The sequence below is a fragment of the Buceros rhinoceros genome, unplaced genomic scaffold (genome assembly GCF_000710305.1).
Source record: "Buceros rhinoceros silvestris isolate BGI_N320 unplaced genomic scaffold, ASM71030v1 scaffold1006, whole genome shotgun sequence".
NCBI classification, from domain to species: domain Eukaryota; kingdom Metazoa; phylum Chordata; class Aves; order Bucerotiformes; family Bucerotidae; genus Buceros; species Buceros rhinoceros.
Genome location: NW_010416692.1, coordinates 60,872 through 83,760, shown reverse-complemented (window position 1 = coordinate 83,760; position 22,889 = coordinate 60,872). Strand labels below are relative to the sequence as shown.

Here is a 22,889-nt window from a genome sequence, read left to right as displayed (position 1 = left end):
TTTTGTTTTTCTAAAAATTTTTTTTTTTTTTTTTTTTTTTTGCAAAATACTGAAAACACTTTCTGAAGAACATGTTTGCTACTATAAAATAGTACGGGATCAAACCTTTAGTTTGGCATTAGATCATTAAAACTTAATTATGTAGCAATGCCGGCCATTTTCAGGGTTGGAACTATCCAAGTAAAAGAGAAAGAGTTTTATCTGAAGTCGATATAGCAATATGTATTTTGGCTTGTGTGTTTTGTGCTCCTTTAGAATGCATAAATTAGTTTGAATTGTTTGATTTTGGATGTCTTTGGCTCAGTTGTCACTAGGAAAAGGGCATGAAGTGGGTGGAGACCATGGCAAGCTTTTTCGTTGACTTGTTGGCAGAGCGTTTTTGGACTCCCTGCTACAGGAGCAAATTGAGTGTTAGCCCACCCTGCAGTCAGTGGTCATCTGGAAACTTCCCAGCCCTAAGGTGCTAATATGGCCAAACTCCCTACATTCATACTCCATGGAAGAGTTACTCAAATGGCATTTTGTTTTCAATATGCAAGATTCACTTTGGGCCTGTTTTTCGTACGGGTTGAGAAATTGCAGGTGAATTGTTGTCTGTCTTTTTTTTTCTCTCATAACCTTCCACTATTAAAATTCCTGACAGTGACTTTGAAACTCAAATGGCATTGAAGGACAATTAATAATATTGACAAACAATAGTTAATTCTACCTTGTGAAGACCTTGGTTATGGAGTTGCTGTCTTGAAAGTTGGAATTGCTTTGTGATCTCTCCATTCTTTTTGAATTGTCAGTTGTAAACATGATACAGAAAGATTTTCAAAGGCTGTGTCTTCAAATGAGTTTTTTATTGTAATGGCCACCATTAAGGAGTAACATTATTATACATGCCTGTTTTGAAGATTTCATTGGTGTGTTGAGCACAACAAAAAGCTGATAAGGAGTTAGAGCTGGTCTCAGATACCTGTTCTGTGATCTACACTGTGCTTGAATCTTTAGTGGAATCTGGATTTAAAACAAAGAGGTGAATAATGCTGTTTTCTGCAAGAAAGCACCAGAGGATTTTTTTAGTGCAGCATCTAGGCATTGGGTTTTTTTCTTCGTAATAGTTATAAAGTATTGTGCTTCTATAAACCTGCTGGAAACTGTGGATACCTGAGGAGAACCATTCTGAAACAAAGTAATGTCAGAGGGTACATAACATATAGAACTGTATTGTATATAGAACTGCATGGCATAGTTACTTTATAGCTGATTCTGGAAACATTCTGTAAGGTGAGCGATACTCTGAGAACATCTGGTTTTTACAAATACTCTGTTTTATAGTCTTGAAATGGAGCCTAAAATCTGCTTTCCTGACAGAACTTGTAATCCAGGAAAAAAAAGAAAAAAGAGTGAAGGAGTTTTCACTTCTGTGTTTCCTATGGAAATTCACTGCCTCGCAAATGTCTTCCTTATGTTCATATTTTCTAGTGGTAAAAGGAGAAATGAGTGATACTCCATATGGTAAACCGCAGTTAATTAATCTTCTTGGGTATGATTTTACTAGTCCTTTAAAATTATTTCTAAGGCCACATTCAACATAAGAAAAAGAAGTTCCCAAAGAAGTTGTTAAAGTGTTCCCAATACAGAGGGTGGTACTGGATTTTCTTTCTCATTTAAAAATTCCATTGAAATGACTGATGTTGAGTGTGGTGTCTGCCATCCACGTGTCGCTTTGTCTCTGACCTCTTGTTCTGACACTAAAGAAACAAACTGATTTGTCATTTTTACATAAGATGTCTTTTTTATGAAAGAGGTCTGCATCAGGGTTTATTTTCATTACCGTATAGTTACACTCTTAGAAATGTCTAGTGCAGACGAACTGCTCTGGCATTACATTGTCACTTTTGCCAGCTTGATGCTGGGGATGTAATTACACCAATACAACAGTCAGCTGTTGTCAGAAAGTCCGGCTCTATCTCCCCCTGCTGCACCCTGCAGGAAGGTTACTGCCATGAGAATGATTAATTTTTGGTTGTGTGAACTGAATCACAGTGTGACTGCTTGAACACTGGTGCCAACACACACAAAAAAAAGGTTGTGTAGGCTCATCGTTTGAGAGCAGCTAGCCGTTTTCTGAAAGCACTTGCAAGAGTGTAGCCCCAGGAGCTGGCTTTAAGCAGAAGATGTGGACCAGCACACGGAGCATACCTGCACAGATGACAGCTGTCTCAGTTGTTCGCACGGGCCGTATGCATGCATTTCCAGTGTAACAGCCATGTATATACTTGCATTACTGTGACACTGAAGCTGAAGCCTGTGCTGCTGCTATCCCAGTTGGAGGCAATGGGGGTATTTTGCATGCAACATCAGAATACTTCATTGTTACAGCTGCCCCTGTGTTACATTAATATAAGTGGTCTGTGGCAGGTGTGTGGGTGTGACCACATCAGAAAATTCTAGCTGTTGGGATTAAAACTCAGGAAGTCATCACCGATGCTCTTAGCATTTTACTGCTGCGAGAGAGCAGCCTACTGGAGTTGGCCAAAGATGGCTTGTGTGTGGACTTTGAATGGCATGCCACAATTCTAGCAACTTGGAGTCTCAAAGCAGCTTGAGGTCTCAAAGCAGCTTGAAAGAGACACCTGTGAAAGAAAACAGTTCCCAGTTTCTGGCTGTCACTGAGGTATGAATTTAATGCAAGAAAATGTTGGCAAGGTCATCAGGCATCATGTCTGCTCAAGATGAGGTATTGTTTTACAAGTTTTTTTCTACTACCGCGGTTAACATATGATTGTAATTGGAAGAGACAAACTCGTGTGCCATTTTCAGTAACAGTATCTGTTGCTGGGTCATCAATAGTTTTTAATAAAAACTAAGTGTGATTTTAGTTGTACTGTGGGATAAGGGTGCGGTTGTGAGGGTCAGGATGTAAAACCAAGAGACTGAACTATAGGAGGTTTTGTTGTTTGTTTCTTTTTTCCTGTATATTTTACCTGCATAGGTGTCAAATCTGCTGACAGTTCATTTGGTAAATAAACTATAGTTGTTCCTTTACATTTATATGAAAGAAACGGATAATGAAGAACAATCTGTGAGAATGTTCTCTCAAAAATGTGAGAATGTAATGCAGAAGAATCTATGTAGTTGTTGAAACTGAAAGTACAAGGGGAAGCAGCCAAGAAATACTTTTGTCAAATGGAAATTTCCAAATTTCCAAAGACAGTGGTTTAATTATATGAGACCAACAGACATCAAAGTGATTGACAATCTGCATGTAAGCTCTGGGTGGTGGATGTAAATTCTAGATCAGATGGGATGCTGAAATTTCAGCTGGTAAATTGAACAACAATATAGCCTACTGCCTAAATGACCTTGTTTTAGCCAATTCACCTTTTAAAATACCTGACTGTATGCATTAAAATATATTCTAAAAAGTAAATCTTTTTACGGTGTTGTGCAACCATTTCCTAAAAGAAAGCACTGTAATACTATATTTGGAAAAGCATTCCTTTTTTTTTTCTTTCTTTTTTTTTTTATATGAATCTGACTAAATTCCTGTTACCTAACCTTGGAGATTTTCCTTTAGACCACTGCCTCAGAATGTTCCTGCTCTTCCGTTCTGAGCTTAGTAACAGAGGGAAGGCACCAATCTCTGGCTCCCAGCCATAATTTGTCTCTGCCTGTTTCCGTGACATGTTTCTCAGTCCTTTTCTTGTTGTATAAAACTGTGGGCTTCCACTGCTTTTTGATCGTATGCATCAAAGCCAAGAATTAATGCTGTAGAATGATAGCATTAAACAGCATGGAAGATAGATTCAGCACTGTAAAGGGCTGGTTTTGCTAATTGCTGACAAGTATTCTTAGCACCCGTAATTAGGCGCAGACAGTCACTTAACTCTGACAATCAGAGTTAAAGTTGGTGCAGGAGCATAAGAGCCTCCCGGTAGATCAGACGGTGGGTCCATCTGGCCTGGCATTTTCTTCCCAGGAAGGGCTTGTGCCGATGTTTAAGACAAAGCTGTGAGAGGATTTAACACCACGTCAAAGTGTGATACTCTTTGGTATTTTTTTTCGTGGTTAATATTGTAATGGTGTTTTTTCTGAAAAGCAGTATTTGCTGAAGTGTTGAGGCCTGCCTAATTTTTAACAATACTCGAAGCAAACAAGATGAATAGTAGGGAATGATGAATTTAAAACCTGAGAAAAGAGAGGAAATGTGGCCTCCTTGCAGTTAGATCAGCTCTCAAGGTTTTCCACAAGCCTAAAACAGTTCCATCTCCACCAGGATCTTTAATCTGAAATATAAGCCAATGGACATTAAGTGTGGACGTTCTGAGAAAACAACGTGGAGTTTTTTTAAGGATGTGAGTGGGCAGAAAAAATCCTGAGATGATTTCTGATCTACTTTTGGTTTCAAACAAATCCCAACCAATTTATTTGTTACTAATGTTTCAGTCTTTCTGAGCCTTCTAAAACAAATTTATTTTATTCTTCTAAGGCAACAATATTACTATGTTCCTGAAATGATCAGCTTCTGAAGCTGAACCCAAATGGACTGAAAGAAACAAGAGAGCTGAGCAAGGCTGAGCTGCACCCTTGGACCTTGGAGATGACAGCTGACACGTTCAGTATTCCAGTTCAGTGCCACGCTTTGTACCCCGTGTGTCTCTCTACTTGAACTTTACGTCATAAGCAATGAATATTTTTAATAGAGTTTGCACGCTTTTGTCCGAGATGAATGCAGGCCCACACATGGTGTAAGCCTCGACTAATTATCCTCTGGGGTCTGGCGCACATGTTTGCGTATGCTTTATCAGTGGACCACCAAGATTATTAAATTTAATCCTCACAATGGCTTTAAGAAGGCTGGTGATTAAAGCGTTAGTGATGACTGTTCATTTATAAAATAATTATTTTTATAAACGTCAGTGTCTAACCTTTTTTCTTGCAAAATAGGATCTATTGTGAGGGAAAGCCTGAAATACAGGATGCGTCTGAATTGGTACCACAATTAAAACTGATACACAAATGGATACACAAGCATTTCAGCTGCTTTCTTCCATGAAATTGGTCAAGAAAAATTTCTTAAGCATTTCTGAGATAATAGCATATTAACCTTCCAGAAACTTGACATTTTCCTCTCTTGGCAGGCTGTGGAAACATCTAGTTATGACCTAGTATGTTCTGATATAAGCACTTGATAAGCATGGCTTTCTTTTAGTTCTACTAGGTTATTAATAAAAGTGTGTTGATATTTAATAAAATGGGATGTTTACTAGTGATGTGATTGTGGAAGTATGCCAACTCCTAAGGCTTTGGGAAAGTGATTAAGAAATCATGGAAGCTATCTGAAAACAGTCTTGTGCTGGTATGCTTGTGTGTAATCTTGGCTAAGATAAGAAAAGGAATTTGCTTTGTAGACAGCTAATACTGTAATTCACCTGATCTTAACTGAAAAACAAACAACAATGAAATCAAATCAAACAAAACCACACATACACACAAAAATAATGCCACCAGAATAATCATAAATAATATCAGATGGAATAAGGGAAAGATATCCCTAGAAATCTGGCTGAAGGTAGAAAACTTAAGAGAGATAAGATATTTAAATACTTCTGCTAATGCAAAAAAATTTAATATATTTATATTACGTTTGTAACTCAGTGAAATTGAACAGCTTTACTTCTTTGCAGTTCTACAGCAGGAGTTTAATTGAACAATTGACTTGTGCTGTAACTCCTGCAATTATTCTTAAAGGCTGTCAGTGCTGTAAGTAGTTTAACTACTACAAGGAGAGCTTGTTCTTTGTATTGGTACAGCTGTTATAGTGGCTTTTTGTTGACCTTTCCACAAGATTGCTTTTACTTCTTCCACCCTCTCTTCCTCTTCAGAGTAGCTGCAGCATCCCTTCTCCATTGGGGAAGCAAGCTTTAGGGCAGCATAATATGGACATCTACTGTCAGTCTTCAACAGGAAGAGGTGGTAGCATCCAGATTGAAACACCCAGTGCTGCGTCTGGCCCCCAAGCCACTTGCTGAACCATGCAACTCCAAACCCTATTTTTTCTTTAGAAAACAGATTGTGGGTTCACTGCAGAATTATTATGTTTCATTCTTGGAAGATTTCCAGGTAGTTAACCTTTGAAGGATGCTTGGATTTCAGCTGCCAAATCTGAGGCTTACGGGTAGTTCTGCCTTCTAACACCCACCACACTATTTTCTCAAGCTTATCTTAAACAGCAGCCAGTTCATTAGTCGTTTTTACTACAGACTACTACTTCCAGAATTGAACATTTTCTGCATCTGCAGTGCTATTATCAAGGTACTATATTAGGCACTGTACTGTGCCCAGGGCTTAAAATGTGTTTTGTGAAGCATTATATAAATAGATGACAGCAAGTACATCTCACAATTTGTCACACTTCTGTTTAAAGGTGTGTGACTTTTGTGGTCTTTGCCAGGTCTCAGTGTCTTAAAATTCCCAAATATGTTATCTGCAGAATGGAAGATACCCTCCCACAAAGTTCTGGGAAAGCTAAAAACAGTAACACTTTATTTTTCTGGAAAAAAAAAAAATTAGAAAAAACAGTTACTTATTAAAGTCTTCTGTAATACAGTATGTGCTATTTTAGAAAGTATTTCATTCTAGCATTTTGAAAGCATTTTCAATATTTTCTCTTAATTACATAAACTTACAGTTTTACACTGGAAGTATGTCATGAGAGCATGGTAATCATATCTGCTTAAGTGAGAAAATGCTTTTGACAGAAGTATTTTCATGGAAATATAAATCTGGATTTAGGGTGGTCCTGTTGAAAAAGCTTAACAGTTTCAGGGCAGTAGTGCTTAACCTTTCAGAATGTAAATAACAATAATAAATGAAAAGCTGCAGTACGGTCAGTTCTGTAGAAACATCCAGGTTCTTCTTCATTGCAGCAGCAGGAAGGATACCGAAGCCCCCATAACAGTATCTAAGGAGGGCTTAAAAGAGAAGTCTACAGAATTGACATGTTGCCTGAAAAAATAAACTCATAGCAGACCAAAAAATGGTGGCAGCAGCAACTATAGTTTAGGGGTTGCATTTTCTTCCAAGAAAATTAGTAGATCATTGTATGCAGCTTCCCAAGTATGTGCACGCACAAAGGATTGTAAATACTTTACTCTTCGCAGCACATGTGATGTTCCACAGGTCTTTCAGCACTTTGCTTTGAAACTTGCTCTCTTTTTTACACCCTCTTCTGTTCAGACTCCCTGATGTTAAGTTACCACACTCATATGATTTCCAGTGGAGCCATGCAGCCTAGTTTTCAATGTTGTTGTTTAAAAAGCTTAATTGAAAAAAAGACTCATAATTCTAGGGTCTGATAGCACTGACAAAAAAGTGCTTGCATTTGCTGTTTACTGTACAATGCGGCATTACAGATTTGGTAAAATAGAAGAGCTGGAACAGCCACAGACCACATCCTTGCTAACAGTTGTGTAGGGACTGCATTTACTTAAACTTTTTTCCGAATTCAGGGAACTTTTGGTTAGATAACTGTAAGTTACTGCATTTATTTCAATTAGAAATGAGGTATTCTTACATTAGAAAGCAAGCACAAAAGGTAAAAATTGCTCATGTGATATTCCCCATCAACCTGGTTCAGGTCTGAACTATTTCACAGTAGCAGAATAAAGCTGGCCTAGACTTGAATTATGTCCTCAGTTGAACTTTACCTTTAAATGTCAGTGCAAAAATTTAGCGTTAATGTAGTGAGGATGACTTTATTGCTCTGGTGACTTTGGTCTTCTTGTCTTGTCTGTAATCTTCTAAAGTATTTTGTCATGAAGCAGGTATGAAAAATGCATAAAACTGCTTCTCGTAAGAAATACTTCTGTGCCCCCTGGGATAGATTTGTGATACCTAGGGATTGCATGTTTGTGTAACAGATGCTGCATTGTCAGACTGTGAAACTTAAAGACACAGAATAAATGTTATGAGGAACATACTTGGCGTAGCATTATTCGGAAACGTGTTCTTCAGTGTTCACTTGTCAAAAGGAACAGTCTTTCTAAATTAGAGATATGGAGGTCTGCTGAAAGTTGTGTCCTGGTTTATGGTTGTGTTTATATTCTTTCAGTGAAGTTGAACTTAGCCTTTGCTTTGATGGTCATGCTGAGAATGAACAAATGAGAAGGCCTTAGCATTTAGGAACACATAAATAAAGTCTACAAAGAAAGGGTATGAGAGAAGCTTTGAAGTGGCATCTAGTTTTAATTTTAGTTGGAGAAAACCAGATGTGTCTTTGGGAGTTCTGGCCTAGCTTTTTTTTTTTTTTTTTGAGAGGACAAGGAACTCAACCAAATCATACAATGGAGAGACCCCAAACCATCTATCCCCACCCTAGTATTTTGATCTTTTTTGCCACTTTTGAGTGAACTGGTCAGTTCCAGAGTAAAGATGGTCTACCCTTTCATTTTCAATTGTGTACATCCTCTTGTATAACTGGATTACATATCACTGCTTTTTTCCATTCCAACTGCTATTATGTGAGTTTATTCCCTATCCAAAAAAAATCCTGGTACTATTCAAGATGATAGCGATTTCAAAATGGCAAAAGTGGACAGAATTTTGAATTTGCTGATTTTGCAGTTGTGTGTGTTAGAGCAAAATATTGGTACTCAACATCTGGGGACAGTAGTTCTGTAAAACATAAGGTAGAACAAAACCAAACAATCCTGCTTGCGTAGGACTTCTGTTGGCAAGTGCTGCTCATGGAATTATACATTCTGTTGCTACTTACATATAGAATAATGTATTTGAATTATATATTTGAGGACTTTTTGTAGTGGTCCTTGCATTACATTTGGCCATCAAAAAGATTGCTGTTGACTGTACATGTAGTGAGTAGATTACACAACAAGGTTTTCTGAACATGTCTAGAAAATAAGTAAAACAAACCTGTCTTTTAAAGAGTAAGTGTCTCAAGGAATAGAAAGGGGGAAAAGAGTAGATAAGAAGGCAAATAACGAGTCAAATTCAAGGTTACTATCAAATTCTAACCTGAACAAGACAAATCCTTTTCCTCTGAGGACTTACCCATGTCCCAAACCTAAGCTACCTGCTGAATGATGCCAAAGCTTGCAGTGTTCAGGGGAAAGCACTGAGAAGGAGAAGTTCAAAAATTCTGAAGAAAGGAGGTCAAGTTAAGTTGGTGCTGTTAAGTTGGTGTCAGTTGTCTTGCACTGAGTTAGCTAAAAATGGATCTTGTCCCTGCATGAGCTATTTTGGTGTGGTTAGGGTTTTGTGTTGTGGGGGTTTTTATTTCTTTATTGTTGGTTTGTTATGGTTTGGTTTGGATACTTTTATAGCAGGTCATTGTCGCACTACTGGAATCAAGAACAGAGTATTATCTTGATATATGCAAGAAGTGTGCTTTATTTTGCATTGAAATCCTTCTCTCATGCAGTCTTAGTCAGCTGTGTTGATTTCTGGAGCCCAATACATCCCAGTAGCAAATATTAATGAGGAATAGTTGTGCAACATTCAGAGTCTGGAGAGCATGCTCATGCACAGGGAAGTTTTTCCACCTTTGGCTCTAGTGTTTAGTATGTCATTAATACAACCTAACTATGGATGCTAAAATGGTAAGGGTCAGCTATATCATCCTGTGATGTAAATGCAACAGTGGTGTGTGTATAGTTACCCTGTGTTCTCAAAACATGATTGTATAAAAAAAATGATTGGAGAGAGAAGGGAGAGGAGTGTTTTTTCTGTATACCTCTTGGAAGCTGTGTATCTGCATAAGCAAAAAGTTAACACGCTGGCTTCTAGCTGCCTGTGTCAAAGTGAATCACTCTCTAGTGCATAATAAAAGTACAGACACATAAATAAGCAGAGTTGAAACTCTGAGTTACACTCTTGAGTTTGTATAAAATTGAAATTAGATTTCTCAGTAAACAACAATTTTTGCTTAATTTCCCCTGAGATTTACTAATGAGATGTATGATTATAGTGTAATATATGAAATACTAAGCACGTGTGTGGACCTGGAAATTCATGGATAACAACTGTCTAAATCAGATGCTGAAGATTGTGAATATTGAGTTGTAGCTTGATTTTAATGAAACTCTCTGTAGTCTGCAAGATTGGATTTAAAACAAGTGCTTTAACCTGCTGTTATGTGGGAGGGTTGTGACAATAATTATCAAGCTACTGTACACCTTATGGAAGTATTTTGAGGAGTCTTGTCAAAATGTCAGCTAAAATAATGCCGAAAATGCAATAATTCAGATGAGTAATGAAGAAGTTTTCAAATTAAAGTATTAAAAATCTGTTCATCCAGTTAGATATATTTAGATGTCACACCTGTAGATGTACAAGCTGAATTTCTAGTGTTCACTTATGAGATTCACTTGCATCTAAGATAAAGAAAAGGTTATTCTTCCTTTGCATTACCTTTTTAGAAGGAAGTGACTATAAAGGTCTCTCAAATGCTAGAAAGTGTTGTATATCCCACATTAGTGTTTCATGTCTGTGATATTTTTTAACCTTTTAGTCAGGTTTTTTAACCTTTTGTCAGGTTGAAACATATAACCTCTACAAATCTCTAACATTGCTGTGAGTAGTAAGGAAAATTGTATTTTGTCCAAAAACATCAAATATTTTTTGGAATGCTGACTTGATGTATGACTCAACCTGAAACAAAATATTCTTGAATAGGTTTGTGTCAGTGCTTCCTCTCCTCTTTTCCTCCCCTTTCCTCCTGGTTTTGTACAACCTTCCCTTAACACTCTTTGCATGTGGCCTCTTCCCGTGTCAGTGTGAGCCAGGTGCACGCATACAAAACAGGGGATGTACCGCCTCTGCAGTGATCCTGAGTATTCACGGTCCTTGAAGTCCTGATGCATTGATTTCTACATTTCTGGATGTTACCTGATACTCAGCTGTCAAGGTTTAACATGAATAAGATGGCAACATTTTGGCAAAGCTTGGGGAGTGCCAGCTCATCTCCATAGTTTTTTTTTTTCCTGCTTTGGGTTTGGGGTTTTGTTTTGGTTTTTTTTTTCGGTGGTGTTTGGTTTTGTTGTTTGGTTGTTTTTTTTCCTGCCCAGAGAGTTTCTGAAATGTCAGAGGAAACAAAAAGAAGTGGATGTGAAGAAAAAGAATCACAAAAAACCCTGGATGTTTCCTCAGGAATATTTTTAATTTAAATTCTATTTGACCTGGGATGTTTTCATTTGAAATGCATTGTAGGACTATGACAATTAGTACTCGGGATTCTCTCTTTAGAAGCTAAACTTAGAATTCTGCTGAATTTAGTGTGAAGATGAAGTACCGTCATCTGCTACCTCATTAGTTAAGCCCCTTAACGCATCTTATCCATTTAGGTATTAGTAGGTTTTTAAAATCCCAGGAAAGCAAGTGCAAAGAATCGGGCTATCTTTCTAATCCTGCACTTCAGGTTTGTGCAGGCTTATCCAACTATCCATTGATCATTAAAGTAGTGTGAATGTTTTATTAGGCTTTTGTTTGGAGGTAACTTTTAATTAGCAAGCTCCATAGTTGCAAAATGTTATGATCCAAAGGAATTTTCAAGAAACCTGGGGAATATTAAGATAATCTCAGTAACTCTAGGTTTTAAGAAACGAGAAGGGTAGAGAGTGTAACATCTGTGAGATGAGCTGTGCTTCGTAGTTCTGAAAGCTAAGATGGTTAAACGAGCAGGCAATAAAATAAATAGATGTTAAGGATAAAGTGCCACTCAAAGCTTTTGTGTTCTGCACCTCTTCTCCTGTCTTGCAGCTAAAGCACTTTATTTTTTTTGTCCAGGTTTGTTCTCTGCCCAAGAACATTTTTCAGGGCTGTACGTGTGATAAGAAAGTCATAGTATTTTACAAGATACCCTACCTGAAAAAGATTATAATCACATATTCTTTCCAAAAGTAAATACTATCAAATGGAATTGCTTTCTTTGTGATTTTCAGTGCTGATTTTGGGGGGTTTTGTATTATACACTTTTTTTGTTTATAAATATTAGTTAAAGTGTTAAAAACAGAAGAGCTGAGTTTGTTTTGAAGCATGTGGGTTACATCCAAATAACACGTGTGCATTTTATACTCGTTGCTCTTTCTTAGTAGTCCTATTTCTACTTGCATGCAAATGATAGTGCTTCATCTTCACACTAAATTCAGCAGAATTCTAAGTTTAGCTTCTAAGGGGAGAATCCTGAGTACTAATTGTCATGGTCCTACAATGCATTTCAAATTAAAACATGCCAAATCTTGTATGCTTAAATCAATAAACCAGGTGTAAATTTTGTCAGTGCTCCTTTCCTGTATTTTAGGGCCAGAGAGATCGGAGGGAGTTATTGGGTTAAGCCACCTGGGGCCTCTCATACCTGTGTAGTCTTGTTCCTGTGCCAGCTCGACGCTGTCAGGTGTGCCAGTAGCATAACTGGGGCTGGGACCATGTGGCTTGCCTGGAGGCTGAGGGTTGAAAAGTCCCAGACTGCAGCAGGCAGAAGCTGTAACTATACTAATTGCCGTATCTGGTAGGCAGTAAAGTCAATTCCTTCCCTTCTAGGGCTGGAGGGCTCAAGTCAAAACATTTCATTCTTGAGTGGCAGCAGCTGATAGTTGTTGAATTTTGGCAATTTCTTCCAAATTGTGGGAGCTACTGTGATCTCACAACACCTGCAGTTCTGGGGAACGAGATACTGCAAAATTAGTATTTTGTGCTGATGAGGGTGAGGTTCTCAGCCAGCAGGCTCCCTGCCACTTGAAGGTGCTCCCAAGATTGCTGCAGGGGAGTAGCACTCGGAATTAAAAAGTCACTAGCAGAAGTAGGACTGTGATTAGGATGCATCACTCTTGTTCTAATCACTGAATATTTATCTGTGTTACCGGAAAATTTTATACTAGTAACATCATGCTCTAAAGTAGAAGACGATTACTTTATGGTAGTGACACTTTATCCCTACAGAGTGGTGGTTTATGTCTTATGTTTAACTTGTCCCTGTCTAGCTGAAATCCTGCTTATGACTATATAAAGGCTTAGATGAAGTGAGTTACAGGTGGTCACATATGAACTCTTACCTGCTCTAGTTTTTAAAATCAAATCCATTGCCAATGTCTGCCATCTCTCTCTTATTAATGGAGTATTAATGAAGCTTCTTTAAAACTTACCGTCCTTGTTAGTAGTTTATATATATATCTTTGTTTTGTGTGTGTGTACACATACATTGTTATACATCATAATGGAATATTCATAATTGTTTTCACTGGGCTGATATACTTTGGATTTGTATACCTGAGTTGGAAAATGAAAAAATTATGGCCTAATATTTTTCCTTACCTCTCTTCCACAGTCATAATGAACGGAAAGTAACCTGCAAACATCCAGTAACAGGACAGCCATCACAGGACAACTGTATTTTTGTTGTGAATGAACAGTAAGTGGCATCTGTTTCAGTTTATAAAATACATGTCTTAAAACATGTTAATATTGAAGTAAGATTCAGTGATTGCTAATTGAAATATTTAAGTCATTGATTAGTATGTGTAAAGTTTTGCTTGTTTGAATTATTTGAAAGCAATATTAAACGTTTAATACTAATTTTTAAGATAAAAACCATAGCCCAAATTAGTTATAAGATAGAAATGCACATTGTGTTTATGCATTGTGTGAATTTCCACTTGTCACTTATTCTGTAGTGTTAGCAAACCACCTAAATATGATATAATAATCCAATAACCTTCCAAAAAGGAATATCTTTTTTTAATCACTTAGGGATAATCACATGCCTTTAATCTATCATGTTTTGCCTGATAGTTTCTCCTCAATTGGTTTCTTTCTTGGCCGGTTAAGGCATTGTCTGAATCATTGGATAATACCTTGGTTTTGCTATCTTTGCATTGGTTATATAAAACACACAACAATATGAGAAGGCATGCATGCAAGTCATACCTGACCTCAAGGTTTTATATGTGGCTGGGTATTGGGTCTCTTACTTGCCACCATTGCTGCAAGACATTATATCACAGTGATACCAGAGTGAAAACCAGTTAGAACGAAAACCAACAGAGCTGCAATATGTGAAACTTGACAAATGCGTATATTTTCAGCGAAGTGGGACAAAGCCCTGTGGGGTCTTCAGAGAGCATTTCTTCCCATTTCCATCTCATGCTCATAGCTGTCTTTATCCGTCCCACAAAAAGCTTTCTTTAATAGAGAAATCCTATTTTAAAACAACATCCTGAAATTCATCTAGAATAGATTTAAGTTTAAAACACAATGCAGGTAACTTTACAATGAAGTGTGAATTTCTTTCAAGTTGGAAAACTAGGACACAGGCTGTGTTAGGCTAGATCTAGGGGTGCTTTTTAGTAGCAGCCTGCACACACAGCATGTTCTAGTGCTATTACATATTCTATTTTCAGGACTGCTGCAGCAATGACATCTGAAGAAAAGAAGGAGCGACCAGTAAGCATGCTATGTGAAGCAACTAACTATAATCTGACATCAGATTATGCTGCTCATCCAATGAGCCCTGTGGGCAGAGTAAGTCTTTATGTCCAAAATAAATTAAAATTGAAATAATTTGATTATTCCACAAGGTCCTAGACAGTGCTATATATTAGTATTCCTTTTTAAAAGAGAAAGAATATATCTTTTTCAGGACAATTGGCTCTTTTCATGATGTTTAATTTGGAAACTGAAACAAATGATTACTGAAGCTGTAATTTTTATCAGGTATCTCAGATCTTATGACTTGCATGTACTTAAATTGTTTGCAGAATCTGACCTTTCTAATCTCTGTGAACAGCAATATCTTGAGTGACTGATCAGACATCTGGGTAAGCATTGTTGTGGAAATTGCTTGGTCACAAAAAATTTACTAGATTTCTTCAAGTAAAATTGTGAGAGAGATGGAAGGTGACCTTATGGTAAAATTAAAGGGCAGACGACATGATTTGCTGTCATTGGTTCAGAAGTAGAAGTCCAGGTTTCCTAGTAAAATTCCTGGGAAAAGTCCAGAAGATTTCTGGGTCACCTTTATTTGTGTCCCACTTTCTCCATTCAGCCATTGTCTTAGAATCAGATAATTGTTTTGGTTGGAAAGAGACCTTTAGGATCATCAAGTCCAACCATTCATCCTGGACTGCCAGGTCACTACTAAACCATGACCCTAAGCACCACATCTGCATGTCTATTAAATACCTGCAGGGATGAGGACTTCACCACCTCTCTGGGCAGCTTCTTCCAGTGCTTGACAACCGTTTTGGTGAAAAAAATGTTCCTAATATCCAGCCTAAACCTCCCCTGGTGCAACTTGAGGCCGTTTCCTCTTGTCCTACCACTTGTTACACGGGAGAAGAGACTGACCCCCATCTCACTGCAGCCTCCTTTCAGGTAGTTGCAGAGGGTGATAAGGTCTCCCCTCAGCCTCCTTTTCTTCAGGCTAAACAACTCCAGTTCCTTCAACTGCTCCTCACAGGACTTGTTCTCTAGACCCTTCATTGCCCTTCTTTGCAGATGTTCCAACACCTCAATGTCCTTCTTGTAGTGAAGGGCACAGAACTGGAAACAGTGTTCAATGTGCGGCCTCACCAGTGCTGAGTACAGGGGAACAATCACTTCCCTCCTCCTGCTGGCCACACTGTTGCTGATACAAGCCAGGATGCCGTTGGCCTTCTTGGCCACCTGGGCACACTGCTGGATCATGTTCAATCGGCTGTTGACCAACACCTCCAGGTGCTTTTCCAGCTGCTCCTCCCCAAGCCTGTAGCATTGCAGGGGGTTGTGGCGACCCAAGTGCAGAATCCGACACGTGGCCTTGTTGAACCTCATACCATTGGCCTCGGCCCATTGATCCAGCCTGTCCAGATGCCTCTGTAGAGCCTCCCTACCTTCAAGCAGATCAACACACCAGCCTAACTTGATGTTGTCTGCAAACTCACTGGGGCTGCACTCAATCCCCTCATCCAAATTGCTGATAAAGATGTTAAAGAGAAGAGGCTCCAGTACTGAGCCCAGGGAAACCCACTTGTGACCAGCCACCAATTGACTTTAACTCCGTTCACCATCACTCTTTGGGCCTGGCCAACCAGCCAAGAGTTCACTTTCATCCAGCAGAAAGTACACTCATCCAAGCCATCACCCGTCATTTTCTCCACGAGAATGTTGTGGGAAACAGTGTCAAAAGCTTTACTGAAGCCTAGGTAGACAACATCCAAAGCTCTTCATTCGTCCACTAAGTGTGTCAGGTTAAGTAAAATCCCCAGATGTTTATCAAGGTGATGGGCTTAATTAGATCAAGTTTTAAGTTTATTGAATTAAGCTGATGAGGCTATTACATGCAATTTTTTTCCATTTTCTGGACAGCTTTCCTCAAAGGAAAGTGCACTTGCTACAAAATGAAGAATTTCTTCAAGTTTGATAAGTGGTGACAAACAAGAGTCCTCTCTTCTACCTAGCAGTTTAACATTTAAACAAGGAAAAAAACCCCATAGTTTCACTAGTCACTGAAAACTTTAACCCCAAGAAGTGCTTTTCGGCAGATTAATTCAGCCTGCAAGAGACGAATAAACTTTGGGACATGTTTTAACTGAGAAAATGCCTTAATTTAGAAACTTAGACTGAAATAATTTATTTTCCATGTGGTAGGAAGCATTGTGAGGTTTCTCTAAGTGCCTTTTGGAAACATATTTTGTGGGTTTAAATGTCTCATTAGACAGGCAGAATCCTTGACCTATGTTAGAACACTATTATTTAATGAGAAAAGTGTATTAATCTATTAGTGTTGCTGAGAGGAAAAAAAGAAGTCACGGGTGAAATACAAGCAGTAACAAAATCCTTCTCAATTTTAATATGATCATGTTCAAGTCCATGCAGGAAAGTCATTGGTTTTCTGGTGCTTATTTAAGGCTAATGAGTTGGATTGTTTTCCAAGATAACATTATAGAAATTGCCCAGTGGTTGTACCTGGATGCAACAACTAATTTTCCTCTGTGTTTTTTTTGTATCTCCCAACAGTGGAACCTGAAATTCTTAGCCATCTTACCAACCTTTGAATATAGTACGTAAAGGCTCTGTGTAGTTCAGCACAATAAAAGAGAAGTAAAATGTTGCCGAGGAAAGTAAATTACAGAGCAGAAGAATGTTTCATGTGGTTGCCACACATATTTTTTAGGTGTTCTGTTTTCAGAAATAACTCATGAACACACCTAATACTGGAAGGAAATGAGGAATGGAAGAAAAGTTTGTGGTGCAACTAAAGTTTCAGACAGTTGAGAGGTGTAGGATTAAGTTCTTCCTTTCATTAATGTTAACTGATCACAAATAGATATGGAATTTGGAGAAGTTTCTATTTTGTGTCAGAAAGACTCACTGGAGTCTAATGCAGCTGCTGCTGTCTAAAGACTAATATGAGATGAGGCAAAAATCAGTCTCCCCTCAGTAAAAGCCTGACAACTGAACCTTCTTTTCCACTATGTACACGATGCTGGCCAAATAACACTACAGCTCTGTTAAGTGCTGCTTCTTCCCTATTAGCTTGAAGTGTATTTGTAAACTTGAAGCTACTAGCGCAGACCTCTGACTGTGAAGATTTACACAGGCTTGAGATAGCTACAGAGGTATATATTTCCACCTCTCTTTTTAAAGTTTATAAATTGGTTTTGTAGTTGTCTTAGTTTTTCATTTTATTTTTTTTCCCTGCTGTAAAAACCACTGCCTAGGCCCATGTGATTGTATGTCCTGAAATGCATTCAGGAAATCAGCATTTTAAGGAATAATGTCAGTCATATTACCAGTCACCTTCCACAGTTCATCTCTTCTGCTCTTCATTGCTGTCCTAGTTACCAGCAGAATAAGGCTAACAATTTTCTCACAGTAAGTGGAATGGAGTGTAAGTCCAGTACAGCTCCTGCAGAACCTTCTGTGTCTCCTTTACAGCTAAGATGTATCAGATTGTTTATAAATATTCATCAGTTTGTTTATGGGTATTTCATACAGTGCTTAAGCCAGTCCAGTTTTAAATGGCTAGTTTACATATAGCCGTACATGTCTTCTCAGGATTAAAATGAGCCAGAAATTTTGGAGTAATAGTGGTGAGATACATTAGGAAACAGGACAGTAAATAGGAGCAGTGCGAAGGGCAGTATTGGTGCTCAGGGCCAAAGGTCTGTACTGTGTTTTCATGGTTCATGTTCAGATGAGTCCAGTAGTGCTCCTTGTGCATCCTGCATTTTAGTCTTACCTAAAATAAATCCATTTTTTGTTCTACTATGCAAACCAATGCCCAATAAGAGTGAACGTTTCGGAGATTTGCAAGAGCACCCTCCTGGTCCAAGATAAAATGCTGAGGCAGAAACACTCTCTGCTCATGGAAACTGCAACATTGGAAGGCACTGAAATTGCCTACAAAATCTTGAAGGCAGCATCGTGTTGGTTTGTGGTTTGGAAGATAATTTAAGCTTCGAAGACTTGAAACGTGTTTTTAAACAGAAGCTGCAAGTAACAGAAATTTAGATTTTTTTAGATATTGATTTTTTTTTAATACAGAGCAGGAAGTTTGGTGTTAATTACTTTTGTGCTAGTTCTGAAACTGGAGAAGTAGCCTCACATAAATTCCTTGTCGTCTACCAGCTAAGGAAAGAGCGATGAAGTGGGCAGCACTAGCTACTGACTGATCTGTTGCCCAGAGTTCAAAACCCTGCTGGTGTTCGTATTCTTCAGGTTTGGGAAAGAGTGAATATCGCTGGCTTCTTTCTCAGTACTGGGACTCTACAGGGTCCCTCCCATACCTTCTGGTTTTGGCAGCATCACAGTTGCTGGGCCTATTCTTAGAATGGGTCAGATGGTACCAGATGTGACTATAAGTTTGTTAGTACTGTGAACTTAGGTACCTTTCAGCACATGGTTAGTAGCTGGACTATTCATTCACTATCCTCATTTTCCTTTTTCCTTCACCAGAAGCTGGAGCTGTGCAATATGTCCTATATTTTTAGTGCCGAGGGGTAAAAAGTAGTTGAACCCTTTTTTCCCTTCTTCTTGTTTTCCCCGTTTGAGATATATCAGATGTGTGTATAAGAGAACATGGGATGGCCAGGGATCCCAGACATAACAAGAGGAGGAGATGATCTAAAAAGTTTGAAAACACATGATTGGTTTATATATACACCTACGATATTTCTATAGCCTAAAATATTCATTTGTCTCGAGGTTCAGAATTTGGAACAGTTACTCTCTTTATGCAGAGTGTGGTAAAATGATCATGAGTCATCTAAAATGTCCTCTGTATTAACTAAAATTAGAAAGCACTTGTGATGCTATGTTTAATTAAAGGAAGTTTGTATTCACAGTTAGTAAGACGTAACCCATTAAAACTTTGCTATGAGTTCTGTGAAATTTGAGTCAATATAGTTTATTATCAGACTACATATAAACTATCTATCTGAATTTGTTAGTAGACTTGACATTAGTAGTACTTGTGGTTGGTTGAGTTTTCAGAAGCATCCGTAATGCATTTGCTATTCTACAAGCATAGGAAGTCTGGAACACTCTTGAGAACCTTTAATACCTAATATTAAAGCAGGTCTGAGTGTTATAAATTATTTCTGATCAAAATCTTGGCATATCTGGAGATATGCCAGTATAGCAGCCGTACAGGTTAACTGAGATACGTGTATTTAACTTTAGAATGTGCTCTGTAATGTTAGAGGTTCTCTTATATTCCCTTTTTATAACCATAATTCTCTTGGCTTCTTACAAATCCTTGTCCATTTTGCACTGGTAGAATTTTTCAGGTGAAAATCTGAAAGATTTTATTTTATTTTTCTTTAGGTTTTCAATTGCATGCTCTGTCTTGCTTTCCAGAGTAGTCAAATTTCTCTATCACCAAGGGAAATGAAAAGTACTCTGATTGTTTTTCTGTTCCCTTCTGATTCTTGCAAAAAAGAAATACCAAACAACCTTTCTTCATTGCATTGTAGACTTAAAGCAAATGCAGATAGGTTTTGTGATGTTTTTGTTTTTAGGCTAAGCTATGTTTTATTTTTCAGTTAATGGCAGTGTTGACAAAAGCTGTACATCATTTTAAATTGCCATTTTCAGTGTATGATTTTTAACCTACTGTGGAATTCTCTCTGAAGCATGTATAAAACCCAGCCCAGTTCCGTGATGCATGTTGAGAGAATTTCCATAGAGAAACCCTATACCCTAATTTGCAACAAAAACATTGTTTGTTTGGCCTTCCTCCTTTAGGAACTTTGCATAACCTTGTGATTAGTCTCAGTAGTAGAGATGGGGAGACTGGAGCACGGGATTATATTGTCTCACTTCAAATACTGGAGTTGGAGCAGAGCCACGAACACAACTTAAAACAGTTTAACTTCCTTTGCAGGGAGGAGTACTTTGCTGTATCACCTTGCATAGTCTCTGAGGCACCAGTTCTTACAGAGTTTAAAACACAAGCTCATTTAGTTGCAGAAAAAACTTCCTAAACGTAGGCTGAAAAGAATGAAGTGTGAATTGACAAAGCACTGCACGTTTCTTTATGCCTTTTCCAATTTCTTTTGGTTACTCAAGCAGACGGATGAAATCGAAATTGGGTTATTTATCCAACTTCTCTTAATCATCTGTGATCATTGGATAGCTTTAAGGTTGTAAAAGATTTTAGCAACAGCAGGTACATGTACTGGAGTTTCAGGGCAAAAGTTTCAAAGTAGGCCTTAGTGCAAGCTGGTAAAATAACCAATATTCTAACCAGCCAAGAGATCAGAAAACAAACAGTTCTTGAGAGGAAAAAAAAATAAAAACAATTTACTCTGTGTTAGGAAAGGGGGAGTTGTATCTTGTTGAAATTTGAACAAGTATTCATGTATTAGGCTGGTATTTGAAGCAAGCAAGAGTAGAATTTGCTTGCCCAGGTGATGTAATTTTTTGTAATTAATTATAGTTCACTTAGTTTTACTTTTTCTACAGCTTGGTAAGCTTTCTACCTACCTTATAAGAAGGTCAGATAGGTAGTTGGTTGTTTTTTCTTGTTTAAAAAAAACCAAACTTTAAGTTCTTGTCTTGGGATTTGCCTTTAAATTTTCTGCGGAGGAAAAAGAAATAAATGCTGGAGCCAGCAGAACCATGACAATAATTATGTATCTACAAAAGGAACACAGTTTTTGTCTGCAATCCCCCAGAGGAACATGTGTAAGACAAAGAAAAGAAAAAGTATTATGAATTTTTAACAGATATCAATGTCATGTTTTCTTTAACCTGTTCAATTCAATTTAGACATCACGATCTTCAAAGAAGGTTCATAACTTTGGAAAGAGATCAAACTCAATAAAGAGAAATCCTAATGCACCAGTTGTCCGACGTGGCTGGCTCTACAAGCAGGTACTCTTCCCCTCTTCACCTTTTTTTTTTTTTTTGGTAAGGTGTGTAATGTACAAAAGGTAATCATTTGCATAAAATACAATGACTGCAATACCAGATGAAGCTATAAAGTGTGAAGAACTGACAAATGGTATTTTAATTAGTTAGCTACTTACTGAATAACATTCTGATATAAATGAGTAAGGCCATCAGACAAATACAGAACATCGATATATTACATATACGCATATATCTATCTAAAATACACAAAATTCTTTAAAAATCTAGGTAGATGTTGGTAGTAAATAGCTGATTTAATTTCAGTATGTCATAAGCGTGTACATGTCCTGCTGTGGATTTGCCATTCTGCATTACCAGTTCACTTGGAATTTCTTGCTCTGCAGGAAGTCAAAGTAAAGTAGTTTGATCAAAAAACTGAACAACAAAACAGATTAGGCCACATTAGGAATATATTTTGTAAATCTGCCAAGGACTCTGTAAGAGCTTGTCACTTAAATTCAGCTGAGGCAAATATATGTATGTAGTTTCAAATCTACATTGTCATTTATTGTCCCTACTCTGATAAACTGGTAGGACCCACGTAACTTTCTGGATGCTGTTGATGGGTCAGTTTTTTAAAAATTGCCATCAGATCTAGATGATGATCTAGAACTATATGTTTAGTAAAAGATTTTTCCATGTGTAGACACTCTTGTGGCCTGTACACTCATTCAGGTTGAGAGTGAAAAGTTGTTACAAAGGTGAGGTTTTTTTGCTTTGTTTTGAGGCTATTAAACTTCTTAGCTTGAAAAAAATGTCACTCTATTGCTAAAGTAATGTTTTCTGGGTTTTTTTCATTAAATAAGACAATCAATTAACTTGATTAAAATATGAAGTCCAAATTATAGCACAGGTGGCTGTACACAAGTTGTCTGTGTTATCTTTGATGCCTGCTGCAGAATAAGCTAAATTCACGATGATTCGACTTTTCATTCTGAGGTCCTTTGTAGTGAGTTTTACATTCATGAAAAAATAAGGTTTTGTAACTGAACTAACTTACTGGAATGCTTCAAATATTCTAGCTGGTTTATGTCTCTAGTTTTGTGTCAAACCATGGATATTCAGAATATAAAGTAGTACAAAGATGTTGCTTTTCTAAAATATATATTCTGTGTTCATATTACCAAGTGGATTTTAGTGTACAATTGTATCATTTTACTAATGAAGAAACGATAGCTATATTTGAAGATCACAGAATTACCATGTTTGAAAGGGACCTCTTGATCATCTAGCACAACCTCCTGTGCTAAAGCAGGCTCAGCCTAGAGCAGGTTGTCCAGGGCTGTGTCCAGATGGGTTTTGAATATCCTCGCAGATGGAGACTAATTTGCACAATGTCTCTGGGCAACCTGTGTCAGTGTTTGATGACTCTCACAGTAAAAATGTTTACCTCTGCTCGAGTGGAAGTTCACGTTTCTTAATTTGTGCCCATTGCCTCTTGTCCTGTCACTGAGCACCACTGGGAAGAGTTTGGCTCCATCTGCTTT

At 37.8% G+C, this 22,889-nt stretch overlaps 1 protein-coding gene across 1 annotated transcript in view; it reads left to right on the top strand.

The window, feature by feature from the left end:
* PLEKHA5 (pleckstrin homology domain containing, family A member 5) overlaps window positions 1-22,889 on the top strand; it is a 158,325-nt gene that overhangs the window by 78,040 nt on the left and 57,396 nt on the right. Inside the window, exons 2-4 of the mRNA XM_010137880.1 lie at window positions 13,334-13,417; window positions 14,406-14,526; window positions 21,259-21,363. Of these exons, the coding sequence (XP_010136182.1) occupies window positions 14,419-14,526; window positions 21,259-21,363 (213 nt within the window). The 5' untranslated portion in view covers window positions 13,334-13,417; window positions 14,406-14,418. The remainder of the gene's footprint in view (window positions 1-13,333; window positions 13,418-14,405; window positions 14,527-21,258; window positions 21,364-22,889) is intronic.